Source organism: Somniosus microcephalus, chromosome 5 (genome assembly GCF_052327205.1).
Source record: "Somniosus microcephalus isolate GS21.2 chromosome 5, FLI_Smic_1.0, whole genome shotgun sequence".
Classification (NCBI taxonomy): domain Eukaryota; kingdom Metazoa; phylum Chordata; class Chondrichthyes; order Squaliformes; family Somniosidae; genus Somniosus; species Somniosus microcephalus.
The window spans coordinates 24,994,459-25,015,967 of record NC_140991.1 but is presented as its reverse complement, the minus strand read 5'-3'; the positions used below and the strand labels follow the sequence as shown (position 1 = coordinate 25,015,967).

At 45.0% G+C, this 21,509-nt stretch overlaps 1 protein-coding gene across 3 annotated transcripts in view; it reads right to left on the bottom strand.

Annotated features, from left to right (window-relative positions):
• obscnb (obscurin, cytoskeletal calmodulin and titin-interacting RhoGEF b) overlaps nt 1-21,509 on the bottom strand; it is a 656,492-nt gene that overhangs the window by 230,426 nt on the left and 404,557 nt on the right. For all 3 annotated transcript variants that reach the window (XM_085987453.1, XM_085987451.1, XM_085987452.1), the window contains 11 exons: nt 20,540-20,818; nt 17,504-17,579; nt 17,100-17,227; nt 14,480-14,677; nt 13,967-14,014; nt 9,503-9,601; nt 8,923-9,141; nt 8,388-8,454; nt 7,701-7,735; nt 7,177-7,326; nt 2,722-2,861 (listed from right to left, as the gene is read on the bottom strand). In XM_085987453.1, coding sequence (XP_085843579.1) covers nt 2,722-2,861; nt 7,177-7,326; nt 7,701-7,735; nt 8,388-8,454; nt 8,923-9,141; nt 9,503-9,601; nt 13,967-14,014; nt 14,480-14,677; nt 17,100-17,227; nt 17,504-17,579; nt 20,540-20,818 — 1,439 coding nt within the window. The remainder of the gene's footprint in view (nt 1-2,721; nt 2,862-7,176; nt 7,327-7,700; nt 7,736-8,387; nt 8,455-8,922; nt 9,142-9,502; nt 9,602-13,966; nt 14,015-14,479; nt 14,678-17,099; nt 17,228-17,503; nt 17,580-20,539; nt 20,819-21,509) is intronic.

Here is a 21,509-nt window from a genome sequence, read left to right as displayed (position 1 = left end):
CTAGTAAAATTTTCAAAGCAGTCCGCTTGATCTGTACCCCATTCCACTGGCTTAAACATTCTCTCCCTCCACCATGGACAGATTATCCGGTCATTATCACATTGCTGTTTGTGGGAGCTTGCTGTGCGCAAATCAGCTGACGCGTTTCCTACATTACAATAATGACCACACTTCAAAAGTAGTTAATTGGCTGTAAAGTGTTTTGGGACTTCCCGAGATCGTGAAAGGCGCTATAGAAATGCATGTCTTTCTTTTCTTTTCCACCATGTGTACTATCTACAGGATGCGCTGCAGCCACTTGCCAAGGCTTCTTCAGCAGCATCACCCAAACCCACGACCGCCACCAACTAGAAGGACAAGGACAGCAAGGGAACAGCATCACCGCCAAGTCACACACCATCCCTACCTAACAGCATTGTGAGGGCACCTTCACCACATGGTTCAACAAAAAAGCCTACCATCACCTTCTCGTGGGAAACTAAGGATGGGCAATACAAGCCAGCCTTGCCAATGACGCCCAAATCCAGAGAATGAATAAAAAAAATGGACCCATTGGCAGTACCTACATTTTGGCCCCAATATTTACGGGACGGTAAAGAGGATGCGGAGGAGGCCGTAATCGGCCAAAGAACCCGGCAAGGCCCAGGGCTTGGAGGCTCTGCCGATCTCAATGGCAGGGACTGGTTTAAATAAAATGCTGCAGTCTCCCGCCCGACAACCGACCAGATCAACAGCCTGGTCGGCAGGCAGGAGCACAAGTAAACAGTGCCCGACAGTTAGTAGGGCTCAGAGCTTGGGGTCACGATCGAGGGGGGAGTGCTGTGAATGGAGCCGCGGTTGGGGCCGGGATTAGGGTTGGCGGGGGTTCTGTCAGCAATCGGGGTGGGGTGTCTTGCCGCGATTGGGGACGGGGAAAGTATTGCTGCGATCAGTGGGATAGCCCGGTTCAAGGGAGGCCTAAGGCTTCCTTGTGAGGACTGGAGGAGCACTTCTGCCTTACAAAAAAAGCTGAAAAATAAATTTCAAACTTACTTGCTGGGCCTCCTGTAGTTTTGCTCGATGGGGGAAGCCGACACTGCCCCCCCCCCTCCCTCCAACCAGCCACACTCAGGCCGCAGGTTGATATTGCAGATGGGGTCCTGATGATCTCATTGGACCCGATCTGCATATTTAAAACGGGACCTCGCTTCCCTCCTGCTGTTGTCCTGCTCAAAAGAGCAGGTTAATATGGGGACATGACGAGAAAGAAGCTGGACCAGTGGGGGTACCCGACACCCATTATTTTAACTGCACCACCAACCCCCCCACCCCCCGCAAACAGTTTCCGCCAGGTGGGAGCAGTTAAACTCGGGGCCACTAAATCTATAAAGCACTGGAACATTCTGTAGTTCTGGTTGTTTGATCAATGAGCAAATGTTTTAATTTTCTTTTCCTGTCCTCTAGTCTTTCCATGCCACATACCTTCCTGGTGAAAGGACAAGATATCCTCCAAAATGCTTCTCTATGACCAGCTACTTGTAGGTGTTTATGAATAGTCTAAGACGACTGCTGTTTAGTAATTCTGCTATTCCTGTGGGAAAGCACAGCAATACAATGATGCTATGAATTCATTGGGCAGGATTTTCATTGGGCCGTGGAGGCGGGATTGGAGGCGTGTGGGGCGTTAAAATCCCGAAATCGGGGGTGGGGGGGGGGGCACGAACCCATCCCGCACCGAACCAACCTCCATGCCAGTTTCAAAGGAGGCGGGTACCCGACCCGCACTGGGACCCGCCTCCCTGAGGCGGGAAGGGGATTAGTGCCAATTAACTGCCTGTTAACAGGTAGTTAACAGGCAGTTTTTAGCCTAATCCCTATTTTTAATGTTGAAGTGTGGGATTCCCGACGGCTCCAAACCACGCCAAGTTAGAGGAGGCGGACCGTCGGGATGAAGGGCTTGGAGGGGTCGAGATGTCCGGTGTTGAGGTGAGTGATGGGTGCATGAGTGCAAAGGTAAGTGTGTTTGGTGTGTGTAAAGTGTTTAAAGAAGTTCTACTAACCTTTACAGCCTTCCTTTCTTCAGGTCTCAGGAGTCCCTCATCTCACCGGCACAGAAAACAGAATGGCTGCGAGCTGTCAAAAATTGCAGCATTCAGCTTTCTGTTCCGGGGAGATCTCTAAATCAGCCTGAGAGGAAGGAATTAACTTAAGAGTACAGATTGTTAGTGTTTGACAGCTTCAAACAGCTGTGAAACGCTGATATTTCATCTGTCAAAAGGACTTGACAGATGAAATATCAATCTGTGACGTCACCTGTTGCTGGGTGGCCCTTAATTGGCCTGCTGAGCGGGCTCAACAAGGTCAATCAAGTCAAAATCGCGTGAGTTGGCTAGAACTCGATGGAGGCGGGACTACAACCCCGAACGTTGTAATCCCGCCTCCTACCCGACTCAATGAAAATCCACCCCATTGTATCTGGAAATTAGGTTGCAAATTCACATCCTACAATGGGAAAACTTTTAACTTCCATTTGATTCTATTTAGGACTGATGTCAGGATGAACATTTTATGTAGGGAGTGATCAATGTTCAGAATAAAACCTTACATTATTTCAAGATCTGGTTAAGTGACATGATGGTAGACTGTAAATTTTTCCAGGACAGGTAAGTTAAGATGGATCAAATTGACTCATTCATCTCTCTTATCTTGGGATCTTAAAAGGTAATTTAAAGTATACACTACCTCGCCTCTGGTTTCTGCATCTTCAGACTCAGAGGAGGATTCGTTGACAATAGAAGAAGGCCTGGATCTACCATGTCGTGGAGATGGAGATGGAGTCTTTGTTTCCTCGTCACTTTCTGCTCCAGGAACGCGAAGTGAAGCTGAAATACAGTACAGGCTTTCCATTAACCTCAACTTCACCGTACCACTACTTCTCAATTTATTTGGTCTTTTTTCCTACTCTTTTCAACCTTGATAGTGTCCTGGACTATGGGCTGCTGCACTTCATCTCGGTTTCTCAGGAAAAAGCTTAAAATCTGTTTCTTTCACTGCGAAAAGAACATCACCAGGAATTTCTTCGGGGGTTTTCTCAATCAGCTGTCATAACTTTGGTGGATATCCCATTTACGCGTCTATCTGGGATTTCCACCGGTTACAGTGACCAATCAGGAGAATCCCTGAGGAAATTCCCAGTGCATGTTTTATTTCTGGAAACTTTTCTTTCTTGCCGCATGCCATTCTCAGCTCTCAGACCTCTGGCAGTGCAACTCTACAACTGGTGCACATGGGTGGCATTGGATGATTGGCTTTGAGATTTTTCCTTCTTGTATGGAAGCACCTACCCTCTGCTCAGCACCTTCCCTGATGACATGGTTGACAGCAATAACCCATTGTAGAAATAGTTATGTGTACAAGTCTGTAATCTCCCACCATGGTGGGATTTGAGCGCCATGTTATTCCAGGATGTGCTCTTTTCGGTGCTGAGATAGAAAGAGAGAATGATAGATAGGGACATTTAGCTAGAGAGCACGGGAGAGAAATGGATGGATACAGAGGCAGAGACAGAAAGGAGGAGTGGTTAGGACCATGTACTTAACAACAATGTAATTCTGTTTGAGGAGTGTAGGGTTCTCAAAATTCCCACATTCCCCAAAAGTTATCAATAAAAGGGACCCTGAATGGACAAGTTATTAAAAAGGGTACCAAAAAGAAAATGGCTTCTGAAACCTCGTGACATATACCAGAAACGCTGTTTACGGAGGTCACGGTCCATCATCAAAGACCCTACCCACCCCAGCCACAGTCTGTTCGCCCCCCCTGCCATCTGGGAGACGCTACAGGTGCATTCGCACCCGAACGACCAGATTTAGGAACAGCTTCTTTCCCAGGGCTGTCATCCTACTGAACTCCACAAATAAACTCTAAAGCCTGCACATCTGCCAATGCACTTTATTATGTTTATGTTAATGTATTACAAGCCAAATGTATGTTGAATGTTTAAATGTCTTAATCTAAATGTACACTCTCGGGAGCCGCAAGCCTACATTTCGTTGTACTGCACTTGTGCACTGACAATGACAATAAAGTTGATTATGATTATGATTATGATGCAGGATTTTAAAAAGCAAGGCCCTGCAAAAGCAGGCCCATTCAAATCTTGAAACGAAACCTAACATGCATGGATCTGTGTGAAAGACTTTGTCATTTCTAAAGCCAGACAGCTAGATAAACACAGAATATGCATCCTTCATCTTTAAACAGTTTAAGTCAGGACAGACATAATCTTGAGGCCATTAACTTTTTGCATACATAATCGGTAACAGCTCAAAGTAGCCACCAAGACAGGAGAACGCCGATTAAAATTCATAAATGACAAACAGCCAGGATATTGAAGCCGTTAAGCAAGGAGACAACCGCCCCAAAAGCTGTTAAGGTGAATGACTGTAAACACCTTAGACGAGCCCGCCAAAATTAAACAAAGAACTGACCTGATTTGGCGCGCAGATAAGGAGTGAAAAACCGGTATAATTGTAGGCCCACCGGTAGCCAAGCCCTCTTCTTCCTCTCTTCTCTTCCCGCTCTGCTCGACACCGAGGATGCCCATTACAACACCGGGGGGCCAAACGCGCAGAGAGAACTGGACCCAACTCAACACACACAGGGCCGCAAGTGGGCAGGCGAGACGAGACAAACGGCAAGGCCGATAAGCAGAGAAGGGCAGAGTAAAGAAGCGTTGGGGACGAGTGGGCACACACCCCGGTAAGGTGACATTCGATGCATGGGTAGAAGGAGCAGCTGATGACCACGAGCACCGCGGTAACAAATTCAAGCCAACACCATAGACTGCCAACCGAACCCCAACCGCAACAAAACCTTCGACGACCAGACCACCACCAGAAGAACAACCATTCTGCAAGGTAAAGTACCCAACAAAGACTTTACTCCCTATCTCTAACGGAGGAAAAGAGGGTACTTTACTCAGGCGACTCCACCGCCGTGCCCTGGGACCACGTGACGACGGCAGGCCCCAAAGAGCGAACCCCAAAACCACAACTGGCTTAATCAACAGGTTTCGAACCGTAAAATGGAACCCCATTGGTGAGCATAAATCCCTGGCCCCTCGTAGCTCAATCTAGTTAGGTATTGGGGGTGGGACAAGGGTAGGGGGATTTTTAATGTGTTTGTTCCCTCGATGTGCCGTGTGTTCCCCATGCCCAAATAAGTGCACTTTTATATGCCTGTAATTATTCTAGTAATTTTCAGTGTTGTGATTTTATTGTGCCTTTAATAAAAATACGGTTTTCTTGCACCAAACCAGTTGTCTACTCTATTTCTGTATCGCCGCCTGTACCTAAGTCCGGTGTCTAGAACCCAGGGGTGTGGGAGCGATTCGAACCGCTCAGAGACAGTCAGGGACAGAGCTGACTGGGCACACGCCACCCCCTACAGGAGCAGGAGGTTTAAACCACAAATTTATAGTGTTACTGTCCAAATCTGCACGGGATCACTCAAATTCTGGAGGGGGTGCATGAACAGAGACCTGGGGGTGTATGTGCACAAATCATTGAAGGTAGCAGGGCAGGTTGAGAAAGTTGCCAAAAAAGCATACAGGATCCTGGGCCTCATAAATAGAGCCATAGGGCTCAAATTTCATCGGGCCATTGAGGCAGGATTGGAGGCGTGTGGGGGGTTAAAATCGCGAAATCGGGGGGCATAAACCCATCCCGCCCCCATGCCCGTTTCACAGGAGGTGGGTATCCGACCTGTGCTGGGAGCTGCCTCCCTGAGGCGGGAAGGGGATTAGTGCCAATTAACTGCCTGTTAACAGGCAGTTTTTAGCCTAATCCCTATTTTTATCCCTGAAGTGAGGGCTTCCCGACGGCTCCAAACTACGGCAAGTTAGCGAGGTGGACTGTTGGGCTGAAGGGCTTGGAGGGTTCGAGATGTCCAGTGTTCAGGTGAGTAATGGGTGCATGAGTGCAGAGGTAAGTGTGTTTGGTGTGTGTAAAGTGTTTAAAGAAGTTTTACTCACCTTTACTTAATAATGCAGCCTTCCTTCCTTCATGTCTCGGGAGTCCCTCATCTCACCGGCACAGAAAGCAGAATGGCCGCGAGCTGTCAAAATCTGCAGCATTCAGCTTTCTGTTCTGGAGAGATCTCTAAATCAGCCTGAGAGGAAGGAATTAACTTAGAGTACAGATTGTCAGTGTTTGACAGCTTCAAAGAGCTGTCAAACACTGATATTTCATCTGTCAAAAGCTCTTGACAGATGAAATGTCAATCTGTGACATCACCTGTTGCCGGGTGACCCTTAATTGGCCTGCTGGGCGGGCTCAACAAGGTCAATCAGGGGAAAATCGAGTGGGTTGGCCACAACTCGATGGAGGCGGGAATACAACCCCAAAACTGGGAGTCCCACCTCCTACACGCCTCCATTGATAAAATCCAGCCCTTAGAGTACAAAAGCAAGGAAGTTATGATGAGCTGTTATAAAACACTGGTCTGACCTCAACTGGAGTATTGTGTCCAATTCTTGGTACCACACTTTAGGAAGGATGGGAAGGCCTTAGAGAGGGTGCAGAAAATATTTACAAGAATGGTTCCAGGGATGAGGGACTTCAGTTACGTGGGTAGACTAGAGCAGCTGGGGTTGTCCTCCTTAGAGCAGAGAAGGTTGAGAGGAGATTTGATAGAGGTGTTCAAAATCATGAGGGGTCTAGACAGAGAGAAACTGTTCTCATTGGCGGAAGGGTCAAGAACCAGAGGACACAGATTTAAGGTGATTGGCAGAAGAAGCAAAGGCGACATGAGGAAAAACTTTTTTTACGCAGTGAGTGGTTAGGATCTGGAATACACTGCCTGAGAAGGTGGTGGAGGCAGATTCAATCGTGGCTTTCAAAAGGGAATTGGGTAAGTACCTGAAGGAAAAAAAATTGCAGGGCTACGGGGAAAGGGCGGGGGAGTGGGACTAGCTGAAGTACTCTTGCAGAAAGCTGACACCGGCTCGATGGGCCAAATGGCCGCCTTCTGTGCTGTAACCATTCTATGATTCTCTGATAACATGAAATCGAATTCAATTTGAGTGCTTGTCTGTTATGGGCACTATTAATGGGTGCTAGTGGAGGTTACATTCTGAATTAGCTTCCTCAAAATGAGTAAATTAGATTAGACTAATCTTTACTGCCCAAGGCTCACCTTGGCTGATCTTTGCAGAGACCATTTGTGTGATCTGAGATGTTAATTTCTGCAGGAATTCTTCTGTTCCAACATCAGCCAGTGAAAAATGTGGTAAGGCTGTGGTTGCAGAAACCTCTCTGCTGACTTCAGCTAGAATCTCTGTCTGACCTGTAATACAATAAAGGGAAATATTCTGAGAACTCATGAAACATTTGTGTTGCAAAATCTAAAAATAAAAACAATACAAATTGTGTCTAAAAATATAAAAACAATGCAAATTGTATTTAGACTATAGGATGAAGTATAGATACTTTATGTTACACATGCAATTTATTTTTTAATTAAAAATGTGCACAAGAGAAATATCTGTGTAGATCAAAGGCTAAATGGGCTCCGAGTGATCAAGAGAATATCCACAGGTTCTGCGTTGTTTTTGCTTGACTGGATACACACAGATTTTTACACCACAACATTTCCTAAGAGCAAGCTTTAATGTTTCACTAAGCTTACCTATTTTCATTCAATTGTACAAAGGTACTCACTTTTCTCTGATCCTTTACGATCAGGTTCTTGTGGTCTGTATCAAACAGAGGCATAACATCATTGTCACACAGTTGAAGAAAAAAGAGAAATCAAATTAAAATGAGGAATAAGAACACTATTTTTGAGACTATCTACAGCCAGGTTTTTTTTTTACAAATTTAGCAACTTACATTTTTTACATGCAACCATAGTTGCTTTCAGTCTCAGGATGTGGGCATCACTGGCATATTGCCCCACTACCGAGAGAAGGTGGGTGGTGGGCCACCAGAGAGAAGGTGGTGGTGGGTCACCTTTTGAACTGCTGCAATCCATGTGGAGAAGGTACTGCCACAATTCTCTTTTTGCAGTGGTTTAATACAATTGAGTGGCTTGCTTGGCCACTTCAGAGGGCTGAAACATTAATGAAATTACTGACATCCCCATCAGGTTTGTAATACAGGAGTACGCATATAGATAACGGAATACAGATCCGCGTGTAGTAGAGGTGCCAGGATCCATTGTAGCACTTTTACTGCTGACTTTGCCGAGATCAGTTAACTTAGCAAAGAATGGAGAGCTAAGCTGGTATGTTGTACCTGATCTGTACAAATCAGTACCATACCAAACAGTCAAGGGAGCTATCATTTGAATAGTTAAAGTGAACTCCACATTATTTTCCAGAGAAATATTCAAGAAGATGAATTTACCCGTGTAAGAATGTTTGCATAATAGCTTCTTTCACAGTTGTGGTTTCTTCTGTTGAAACTCCAACTTCTTGCATGAAAACAGAAAGGCACACAAATATTGAAAATTGGTAATGCATATAGTTCATTGAAATTAATAACTGCTAATTTGTCTCTGTAGTTTAGAAATTGATGCAATAAAAATACTGTTTTAAATATAAATAACCTGGTACTTCTACATATGTAAAAAGAACCCTTATATAAATCGTCAACTTTTTCTTGTCACTTATCAATTTGTGCAAATTGTACTGCAATAAATTGACCAAAAGCAGTTTGATTCTACAGGTCATATATGCAACTAGTAACATGCCAGCCAGGATAATCTAAAAGACTTGCATTTATAAAATACCTTATTATCACATCTCTGAGATGAATTGTAATTGGAGCACAATAAAAATGAATTGGAGAAATATACTAAAACTTCTGTAAGTTAAAAATGCCAATAAAAAAAATGCCATCACCGCTGCTTATGACAAATCTATCAGTAACTTTTGCTCACCATCTAAAACGTCCAAGTGGGCAGAGCAGATGGACTGGCCAGCCTTGTTTGTAGCAATACAGGTGTAGGCTCCAGTGTACTCCTTCCCGACATCCAGCAGGATCAGACTGTGCTGCATGTTTGAGCTGGCCAATTTATAACCTGGTGTATCTTGTTTAATCCAGATGACATCTTCCACTGACTCCTCTTTAAGCCACGTTATATCTGGTATTGGAGATCCTGCAAAAAGTGTATTATTGGCAATCTGAGTATTCAGATTACTTCTGAAGATTTTCAATATACTTTGTCAGCAGCAGAGCCTTGCAAAATTACTCTCAGGCCCTCGGGGTGCTGTTTGCTAATCAGTCATTAGGAGGTGTATGAGAGTGATCTAGGGTGACTGGAGAGCCTCCTTCTCTCCTGCGAGCCCAGGCACCTCGCTATGGCAGCACATTTGAGAACGCAAGCTCCTGGCTGGGAATCATTGGCAACATGTGTTACAGCAAATGCCGTTATGTGTTTTCTTTTCAAAAACACATCACAGAAATACCCTCAAGCTAGAGAAGAGATTTTACAATTGCTGGTGGGAGACTTATCTTACCTTCCACCCTGACAGTTAAGGTAATGCTCGCTCCTTTCTTTACGTTCCTGCTCGTGAACCGTTCAAGAAACCTTGGTGGAACCAGTTTCTCTGGTTTTCCTAGAAGTAGAGAGGAACAATCAGAAAATAAAATGCACTGCTAGTTTTTAAGTGTTATCTAGAGTTTCCTCTCCCTCTCTAACCAACAAGCTAATAGTTTCTGTTATTAAGAACATAAAAGTGTGGAATGTGGAAAAAAAATTGGCATATCATGCTATTCATTTTACAGACCACTTACCATGTATAATCTGCTTTACCATAATCATAAACTTGACTCATCCCACTTAATTTCCTGAGAGAAAAGTTTCTCCCTGCCCTTCAAAGATAAAGATAAATCAAGAAAGATTCCAGAATATCACTCCAGCCTTACATCCTATACTATAGGGTAATTCTGTAATTCCACACTTCGAGTGCGGAATTACCCCATTTTTATTCCTGACCAGTGTTCTTCCATGATATTTCATGGTTCCAGGGACTTCACTTTCAATTGCCTACCTCTTACTTATCCTCAAGTCCCTCAGTGCTGTTTCCAATTAGATATGCATAACTATCTTTTTCAGAGGTACTCCTTAACATAGCATTAATTACTTTAGCTAGGTCCTTTCTATATATGCAGTACTCTGTCAGGATAAAAATCATTCTAATTTTAAATGAAGATATGTTAAATTTAAAAAAAATAGGAAATGTACAGGTCTGCCACCATATGGAAGTAAAAGATATACATGTGGGAACCTTCACCAGTTCCTTTACCTTTTTAATCTCTGTATATTATATGTAGCTGCATACTTCATTATATACTATTGTTTTTAAGCTCGTCACTCATGTTACATAATTCTGAATGAGTTTTCAACTATTTTGTCTATTCTGCTTTAAATCATGGCATAGAAATTCCTTACCTTAGCGCCACCTGTTTGCGCCTCAATCCTGGTGAAAAATGGGCGGCTGCCATTTTGGTGAGGGCCTTAGTGCTGCAGCGCTGGCCCTGGAGCAGCAAATGGAGAGAGCGTGACATCAGTCAGCGTGCAATGCCAACTTAGCGGCACGCTCTGCGAACTTCGGCCTTAGCACCGAGTTCAGCGCTGGGTCCTAAGCTCGCTCTGAAAAGTGAGAGTTCAGCAGACGGACAGAGATGCTGGCAGCACTTCTTAAAGGGACACACACATCTTTCAGGTAAGTTTGCATTTCAGCTTTTGAACTGGATTATTTTTATTTTATTGAAGTAGTGCCTTTCTGCAATACATGTTAAAAGTTTTTTTTTAAAGTGTGCAGGGAGTGCTGCTAGATGCTTGCAAGCCCTCGGATGGTAAAGGAAGGCCTCCGAGAAGACAGAAAATGCTGGAAATTCTCAGCAGGTCAGGCAGCATCCGCAGAGAGAGAAATAGAGTTCACGTCTCAGGTCGATATGCTGCCTGACCTGCTGAGTATTTCCAGCATTTTATGCTGTCACTTCACATTTACAGCATCCGCTCGCAGAGGGAGGAGGAAGACACAGAAGTGGAAGATGCAGAAGACGAGGAAGCAAACCAGACATCCCCTTTCTGGCCGGGATATCCGGGATGGAATCATCCGCTTGTAGTACCAGTGACGACAACCCCAATTCCCCTTTCAACATTTGTCCCACACCTTATCTTCCCTCTGTTACTGACCATCACAATGTCCTCTTGGCCACAATGCTGAAATAAAAGCCACCACAAAGCAAACTTTCCAATCCAACTTTATATATCTATCCATCCAATATGACATCAAGAAATCAACTCATCACCCTTATGCATTCTCTTAGTGACTGTCTTGTGTGTGCCTTTGTCTATCCGACTGATGTCATGTAGTGCTACCTCAGTGGCTGCAGCATGGTTGGTGGAAGGCTACTTTCAGTGGGGGACACTGCAGATGGCCTTTCAAGACAACCTCGAGGAGCTGGTGGCTGGGAGTGTCAAATTGAGTAATGGTGTTTCTTCTTCTTCACTCTCCTCTCTCTCTTTTTGGTCAACTACTGGCTGGGCAGGCTGCATTTCTTGGATGTGTGAAATGAGGAAGGCACAAGGGTGGAGTTGTGGCGAGGGAAGAGCGGGAAATTAAGAGATACATGCCAGAAGGAGGATAACGTATGAGGATACCAGCATTTTGTATCCTTTCAGCCCGCCGCTGGCCAAGGGCTCAGCCATGCCCCTGCCAAGAATGGCCAGCACCATCTCCTCCAAGGGGATGAGGTGAATGGGAGGTGTGCCTTGTGTTTGTCACAGAGGGGGTGATTTTCTGCCATTGGAGGAGGCGGGTAAATCAGAATCGAAGAGGTCGGGTTTGGAACCTGCCTCCAACTTGCCTCTGCAGGATTTTGCTGCTGCCGGTTTTGGAGGTTGGGAAACGCTCCTGCCTCCAGCTGGCCATTGCGCTATTAAAGATCCTTAAATGCTCGGTAAGGACCTCGTGATTTTTCCAGCTTTTTGCCATGATCCACGCACCTCCTAAACCACGCCAGGTAAACCTGGCGGGTTGACTCGTGGGTGGCCTCCTGCTGCAGGTCTAACAAGACATTGTTTATTGCAGCAAGGATTACTTGCAGGTGCCAGGCCTTGGCTTTAAAAGGTCTCTGAGCACTTTTAGAAGGCTTTCCGAAGTCGGAGGTGCTGCAGCTTGACTCCATCAACTGTGGGACCTCCTTGGAAGACCCTCTCCCCGCTTGCAATGAGCGCTTCCCCAAAGGAGGCATTTACAAGCAGCATGGGAACCATTCGTTTTCTTTCTGCATGGACCTCAGATGAGGAGGAGGAGGAGGAGGAGGTCAGAGCGCCGGTGTATCGACCAGTGGCAGCGGCTGCCCGGGATGCAAGAGATGAACTTATCATGGCCGGATTTGCATAGGTTGCCCAAGTTGGCACATGTCCTTGGTTCCATCCTAGGACATCATTGAAAATGGACATGACTCTCTGGCCTCCTTTCACTCAGGCCACCAACCTGACAATGCAAGTGTGGCGGTGCCCGCAATATGGAGCTGCCCAAGGCGAAAGAACAGATGGCATAACGCCAACATTTTGGTTTCAAATCATTTTAATACTTTCCAACAGGGATGGCATTTCATCAATACACAGATACACAGATCTGGAGGTTATATTCCTTGCCAGCTGTTCCCACAGCGCCTTGGTTTCTTTGGCAGGCCTCTTCCTCCGAGATGAGTGGAAGAGCACCTCCCTGCTAGCTGTCACCCCCTCAAACAACATTTGCAGCGCCTCATCAGAGAGCCTCGGGTAGCCCCTTGCCTTGGAATTGGACATAGTGGTTTCTCAAAAGATGTTGGAGGCGGTGCAGGAGATGCAGAAATGCTATGGAATGAGCCAAGGGAGCAAGAAGCCATAAAATCAGACTGGAAAAGTGCTGTCAACAGAGGCGAGTTTCAGTCCCAAAACACTAATTGAGCAAAGGCATCCCACACCTCTGAAATCAAGTGGCCAATCCTGGGAAAATTGCAAATTTTTGAAACCTATCAGTGGAGGCGAGTTTCAAACCCACCCAAACTGAAACCCGCTTCCATCTCGCCTCCAGTGAGAAAATCGCCCCCAGATTGTTGGTAGGTGAGTTATTGGGGTGGGGAGCGCTGGAGTCATGTATTAAGAAGTGTATGAGGCTAGTGGTGCAGTTGGTAGGAGACGGCTTTTAAAGATGCATTCACTGACCATGACCAGTGGTCTGAGGTCATGAAGCTTCTTTGGGCACTGGAGCCAGGTCGCAGGGGCGATACTGCCGGCAGTGACAGCCTCGGTGATCTGGTCCCACATCCTTCTTTCAGGAGGGCCTCCTGGCCCCTGTGGGTAGAGGACCTCACTTGCAGTGTTGACCCCGTGCACAAAGCTGGAATGCTGCGCACGAGACCCTGGGTGCCCCGTCCCTGGCTCGCTGAGCCATTTGTGCTAACGCTGAAGCACTTTTCCCTTTTTTTTTTTAGGTGCGGAAGGCAATTCAGCGTTGAGAGCTTAAAATTCCCATTTGGGAATTCTTTTTAATGTAATTTTTTTCAGAAGGCAGTTGAGCTGTAAGGGCTAAAAACTGCATATTGTTACATGATTTTTATTTTTTCATTTCAGAAGGCAGTTGCCCTTTAAGAACTGCTCTCTGAAAATGACAGCTTTGCTTTAAGAGCAGGCTGCTCTTGCTGCAATGCCCCTACAGCCACGCTACATTGGGGCCTCCTGCCGGGACGAATGCCACCAGAACAGCGTTGTACAGTCAGTTCAGCGCTGGGCTAATGTTAATTAACCACCAGCACCAATTTACCGGTCCTGCTAGCGCCACCATTTTCGGTGGCCATTAGCACCGGCAGGTTTTCGCCGATATCGAATTTCTAGGTCAATGTGTCTACTTCTTTAAATGATTCAAGGACATTTTTATACTCCAAAGATATATAAATGTCTTGTAAGGCAGTTTCAGCTTTACCTGTTGATTTTTCTTCAGGTGCACGCTTCCCCATCTCTTCTCCAGGGCCTGAAATATAATTGAAGTGCATATAATTAAACCATTTTCCTGTGGATAACAGTCATGCATGCAGAAATGCTGACTAATAGAATTGTCTTTTGACAGCTTTACAGTAAACCGAGCAAGGACTCTCTTATCTGACTGATCAGGTTCAGAGGATTTCAACAATGAAGGCTCGACACTAACACGACCCGCTCAGTAGGAACGGAGCGGGTGGACGGGTTAAAATGGCTGACGGGCACTTCCCGCATACACGTTTGTGCCTGCCGCCATTTTAACTCCCAGGTTTTTGGCAGCGTCAGGGTTGCCCACTGCAGGCGGATGATGTCATTCAGACCCCAACACGATTTTAACTGCCGATAGTGGCAATGGTGCCCAGTACTGGAGCTGGCAAGCAGGAGCACCCACAAAACTGTACCCCCCCCGCACATACCACCAGTGGAGAAAAATTGGAACCAAAGAAATTCTGCTTACTTTGAACGTGTACGATAGCAGACGTATAGGCAGAGCCTGATGAATTGCTGATGTACGCTGCATATTCACCACCGGCTTCTTTGGAAACATTAAGAATTTCCAGTGAATGAACGCCTTTACTGTCAGTCATCAGAATTTCATCTGTGGCACGCAGAGGTTTACCATTTTTAGACCAATAAACACGAGGGATTGGGTAACCTAAAAGAAGTGAAGAGACAACTTATTTAAAATCATTTAAAAAGAAAATAGGAGCAACAAAGGACCAATCAGGCCATCCAAGCTGTGCCAGTTTTTTGATCCACTTTTGGACCTAAACAAGCCACTTTATTGCCCTCCTACAGTTGACACATACCACTGTACTTCCTACTTATATAGGAACTGGTCTGTTCAGTGTTTTGACTGTCAGATTAGCTCATTTGGTGGACTGTCACCCCTGAGATGGAGGGTTGTTGCTTTGGGCCCCTCTCCAGCACAAAATCCAGGCTGTGACTTCAGCACTGAGGAAGTGCTGCATTGTTGGAAATGTCCTGCTTCAAATGAGACATTAAACTGAGACCATGTCAGTCCGTTCCAGTAATTCAGGTGGACATGATTCCATGGCACTTCTTGAAGAAGAACAAAAAATCCTCACTGTGTCCTGACCAATATTCCTCCCTCAATCAGTGCCAGTCAAAACAGACTGAGGGGGTAGAGATTACTGCCCGAGACCAATGCTCCCCCTAATTTTTTTTTGGGTGCGCGGCACCTTTAAGGGGCTGCGTAACCCATTCACAGTTTCGTGCACGCGCGGAACTTAACATTGAAAAAGCCGGTCCCAGGCTGCGCGGGTCTGGCAGAGTGTTGCGCGGCCACGCAGCTTAGAGGAAACGTTGCCTGGGATGCCTAAAAAATGGGCTCCGCAAATTTAGCAGTGGGACCAACACCTGCACAGATTGGCTGCAAGACATTCCACTATTAAATAGGTATGCTTTGCGCCCGTTTTACGCCTGAAACACAGGTGCAAAGCATCCCAATTTCTACCCAAGTGTTCATTCATCTCACTGATGTTTACTGGATCTTGCTGCATGCAAAATGCCTCCATAACAGTCACTACACTAAAAAGGTAATTCACTATATATGGCTTGTTTTGACATGCTTCTGAGAGACTGGTTACTGGTCAGCCAGGTGTCTGACATGTGCAGAAACTTATCACCATAGAATCTTCAAACCAATTTACTGAGAAATCCACAGAGATAGGTTTTTGTTTGCTGATAGAGAGTGCACACACTCTCTCCATAATGAAGTCCAGAAAACTTAGGCACAGGTTGGCTGAGCCAAGGTTTACAGACACCAATGTGTGCATAGGGATACTGTTGGACTTTAACCAGATAAAAACATGTACCCTACCAATGTGACAAGCTGACAAGATTCCCATTGCTTGTCCAGTCAGCCCAACCCAACCCTACCCATTAGGGAACTTGCTTACTGGGTTAGCTGGAGGTAAGTGGAAAAAACCCAGCCTCAGTACCAGGTCTACCCCTCTCTGTTCTATTTATGAACAAGTCTGTCTGCTCAATCATCAACAATGCTGATCTGGTTGAGATTAGTAGGGGACGATTTTTGTTTCACTATTGCCCCAAATTTCGGTGTGAACGGGTCGTTGGTGGCATCAAATCTTTTTCTTAAATCGCCCGCTGAAATCACGCTCGAGGCTCGCCTGATCTGATTTCAAGTGGGCCTTGAAAGGGGCAGCCAACACTCTCATCCAAAAGAGGCAGAATCTTTTTATTCAAATATTTAAACTGGGGTCCCACACTCATCGTTTGACCCTGATGCAATTTTCAGTACCAATCTGAGGAAGGATGTTCTTGCCATGGAGGGAGTGCAGCGAAGATTCACCAGACTGATACCTGGGATGGCAGGAATGACGTATGAGGAGAGATTGGGTCGATCAGGCTTATATTCGCTCGAGTTTAAAAGAATGAGCGGGGATCTCATTGAAACTTATAAAATTCTAACAGGACTAGACAGACTAGATGCAGGAAGGATGCTCCTGATGGTCGGGGAGTCCAGAACCAGGGGTCACAGTCTAAGGATAAGGGGTAAGCCATTTAGGACAGAGATGAGGAGGAATTTCTTCACCCACAGAGTGGTGAACCTGTGGAATTCTCTACCACACAAGGCAGTTGAGGCCAACTTATTAAATATATTCAAGAAGGAGTTAGATATATTTCTGAAGGCTAAAGGGGTCACGGGATATGGGGAGAAAGCAGGGACAGGGTACTGAATTTGGATGATCAGCCATGATCTCATTAAATGGTGGAACAGGCTTGAGGGGCCGAATGGCCTACTCCTGCTCCTGTCTTCTATGTTTCTAATGGACAGATATGCTGAAAAGGGCAGCAGCGTGAGAGATCGCTGAAATAATAGAAAATAAAGAATAACAGAGTTACAGAAAAAGGAAGAGTAACAGAAAGGAGATGAAATTTCCTGCTTTCGTTAGAGAAAACTCAGATTTAGTGTTATTTTTCCCACAAGTTGATCATATGCTGAGAGAATACTTACTGAAATTTGTAATGTGATTCCATTGTATATTGGAAATCTGAGAACATTCATTGTTGAACGTGCCAACTATTCATACCTTTAACTTCAATTTGTAGTTTTACTAATGGAGCCCCGACAGTAACAAAGGCATCATGAAGCTCCTCTACGATCTGAGGCAGCTGCTCTTCTTCAGCCTGTGATTCCACACCTTCCAAGTTCTGCTCCCTGTTAGAAAAAAATATTAAGAAATTAATACAATCCCTGTTCAAGAAACTTAAACTGAAATTCTACTGTATTAGACGATATCATGGATTGAGAGAAAAACTGCAACTTTGCAAATAGGTTTTCTTCAGATGCTTCAGAATACCTGACAAAAGGATTCTGCAAACTACTTAAGTTCACAACTTTTATTAAAACCATCTTTGATGACAATTTTTATGTTCATAAGATGCAAGACCATGCAGTGTGCTAATTAGATATACAGTGTGCTTCAATACTAACCGTGTGAGAGAAGCTTGGGCACTGACATAGGAAGATGTCTCAGTGGCTTCTGCTGTATCATAGTCTGAGCTGATAACTGCAAAAAAGAATTAAAACTACTGTGAACAAAAGACTAGCTATTATTTATCCAAAAGACAACATTGGGTGTTTAAAGTTTTCACTATTTATCTAAGAAAAAGTTACTGCTTTGCAGCTGCATTTCTGAACTAAACATTTATGCTACTGGATTCTTCCAAGCCATCATATGGCATAGGTGAATTTAATATCAGCTGTCCACAGATGTATTAAGTGTTAGGAAAAGGAACATGTTCATCTGTATAAAGAAGACATCAAATGGACAAGACTGTAAAGGAAGTGGCTCAAAAATGGGATTTGTGACAATCCTGCTGAACCCTCAGAAAACAGAAAGAGTTAATGCTAAAAACTATAGATAGAATCAGAGAATACCTCACACAGTAGTCACAGAACAGAAGACTTTTAAGGAGCTGTTAGGCCAGCTGGCCAAAAGCTTGGTCAAAGAGGTAGGTTTTAAGGAGCGTTCTGAAGGAAGTGGAGAGGTGGAGAGATTTAGTGAGGGAATTCCAGAGCTTAGGACCTAGGCAGATGAAGGCACGACCGCCAATGGTGGAGCAATTAATATCGGGAAAGTTCAAAAGGCCAGAATAGGCAGAGCGCAAAGATCTAGGGAGATTACAAAGATAAGGAGGGGCGAGGCTACGGAGGGATTTGAAAACAAGGATGAGGATTTTAAAAATTGAGGCGTTGCTTAACTGAGAGCCAATGTAAGTCAGCAAGCACAGTGGAGATGGGTGAGCAGGACTTAGTGAGAGTTAGGACATGGGCAGTAGAGTTTTGAATGACCTCGAGTTGATGGAGGGTAGAACTAGGGAGGCCAGGAGTGCGTTGGAATAGTCAAGTCTAGAGGTAATAAAGGCATGGATGAGGGTTTCGGCAGCAGATAAGTTGATGCAAGGGTGGAGACTTGCGATGTTACGAAGGTGGAAATAGGCGGTCTTAGTGATGGTATGGATATGAGGAATGAACCAGAGAAAATGAATGGAGTTTGAGCCAGATGCAAGGATTCTGGATATGCCCATATAAAAACAGCCAAGGAGCATACTCTGGCCGGTCCCTCATCTGCAGTCAGAAATTTGGATTACTGCTCCTAAGGTACTGCACCTGACCAATACCACCTAAAGCAAAAATAAGTAACCCACCTCTGAAACCATGCAAGATGGGAAAAAAATTGTTTTAAAAAGTTTCTTTAAAAAAAGAGCACCTTAAAAAAGCAGCAAAATGTTGGGCCTGAAAAGTCAATAAAAAATTACTTAAGAAATAAGCTGAAAGACACCCACGGCCGGCTGTGGCTGGAAACTGCCTACAAAAAGGTGGAGCACTGAGCAGACACATGGCAACTGTAATTGCAGTAATGTAAGCAAAATGCTCCATTCCGAATATTATCTGGAAACCAGAGAAATTTGGATCACCAGACGAATAAGGGGAAAAGTTCCTCTCCCGTGCACAGGAATGTAACAAAGAAACAGTGTGCAGATCCTGATCCCACCACTTAGCAACTCACTCGTGAAAATCACATGACTATATTCCATCTGCACGCACCAAAGAAACAACCCACTAGAGTAAGTGCAAGGTATGACTCCAGCCACGAGACCCTCCCCACCCCCACCCCCCGAGATCCCCATTGACTTCAGTTTTACTCGGGCTCCTAGGTGCCACACTCGGTCAAATGTTGCCTTGATGTCAAAGACAGTCACTCTCATCTCTGGAATTCAGCTCGTGTCGATGTTTGGGCCAAGGCTGCAGTGATACGCAGCCTATATTACAGCATTGCCTTGTTAAGTTTAATATATTTTGACATTTAAAAAAGGTTACTCTGTGGCAGTCATATCACAATAACCATTATAAATTTGTACAGCATAATTGAAATTGTTTCAAGAATACTGCACAAGTCATATTAATTTTCATGCTAACGCGAGTCTTGCTTCATAGAAACATAGAAGATAGGAGCAGGAGTAGGCCATTCGGCCCCTCGAGCCTGCTCCGCCATTCAATGCGATCATGGCTGATCATCCAAATTCAGTACCCTGTCCCTGCTTTCTCCCCATATCCCTTGATTGCCCTTAGCCTTAAGAAATATATCCAACTCCTTCTTGAAAATATTGAATGAATTGGCCTCAATTGCCTTCTGTGGTAGAGAATTCCACAGGTTCACCACTCTCTGGGTGAAGAAATTCCTCCTCATCTCTGTCCTAAATAGCTTACCCCTTATCCTTAGACTGTGACCCCTGGTTCTGGACTCCCCCGCCATCGGGAACATCCTTCCTGCATCTAGTCTGTCTAGTCCTGTTAGAATTTTATAAGTTTCAATGAGATCCCCTCTCATTCTTCTAAACTCTAGCGAATATAAGCCTAATCGACCCAATCTCTCTTCATAAGTCATTCCTGCCATCCCAGGTATCAGTCTGGTGAATCTTCGCTGCACTCCCTCCATGGCAAGAACATCCTTCCTCAGATAAGGCGACCAAAACTGCACACAATACTCAAGGTATGGTCTCACCAAGGCCCTGTACAACTGCAGCAAGACATCCTTGCTCCTGTACTCGAATCCTCTCGCTATGAAGGCCAACATACCATTTGCCTTCTTAACCGCCTGCTGCACCTGCATGCTTACCTTCAGCGACTGGTGCACAAGGACACCCAGGTCTTGTTGCACTTCCCCTTTTCCCAATCTATTGCCGTTCAAATAATAATCTGCCTTCCTGTTTTTGCCACCAAAGTGGATAACCTCAAATTTATCCACATTATACTGCATCTGCCATGCATCTGCCCAATCGCCCAACTTGTACAGTTTGGATAATACCCCAATTCTAAATAATTATTAACAATAAGTTCTACAAAATTAAAACATTGGCAAATTTAGAAATTGAACACTTTGGCAAGTTTTCAAAAACACGTATTTATCAGGCTTACATCGTTTTTGCCAAATTTCTTTATCTGTTGCAGCTCCATCACACTTACCATCGACTCTTAGCTCAGCCTTTGTTGAAGCAACGCCAATGTAGTTTTCTGCCACACATCTGTACACTCCCATATCGCTCAGAATCACAGATGTTAAAATAAGTTGGTGGCACCCATCTACATCTTCGTTGATCATGTAATGGTCATTCTCCTCGATCAGTTTTCCATCCTTAAACCATCGAACTGCTGCTGGTGGATATCCAGCTACCATACAATCAAAACTGACAGGGTAGCCTTCTTGAACGTCCTGGTTCTGGAGCTCAGATACAACATGGGGTGCTTTAGGTGACAAAAGGAGACATCAAAAGAAATAATGCATTAATGTTAAGATGTTCTCTGCTGGAAAGATACTAAAAGCATACTTCAATTTAGCAGTAACTAATTGAGGCGTGTACGTGAGAGAAAAGTGAGAGAAAATCATGGAATATTCCAGCACAAAAAGAACCACCTCTCTGAAAGAGGTATTCACTTAAACCTATTCCCCTGCTCTTTTTCAAGACCTTTTAAATTTTTTCTTTTCCAAAATATTTACCAACTTCCCTGTTAAAGGCTATTATGGATCCTCCTTGCACCGCTGCTATTTCGAGAGATTTTTTCAAACTATCCACCAGTCGGAACCGGGGCTGTAATGCTCCAAAAATGGTGGGTTATGACGCCACCCAGTTTCTACTGGCGGCCCAACTGAAGAGGAGCCCACGGGGTAAGTTTTAATTTGTTTTTCTGGGACCGGGAGGAGCACAGGTTCTCCTCCGGGCTCCACAGAAACAACCTGGGCCGCTACCGCACCGGGTCCCCTCCCCTTCCGAGAACGGACCCTTCCCCCCTGGACCTATGTTTTTTGGGACCCAGCGGCCCATGCATCGGGATCCTAAAACAGACAATAGGCCGCTGATTAGCATATTCAAGGTACCTAACGCTTGTTTTAGGCAGACGCCCTGGGCGTTTGGAAATTGGTAGCTGGCGCACTTCC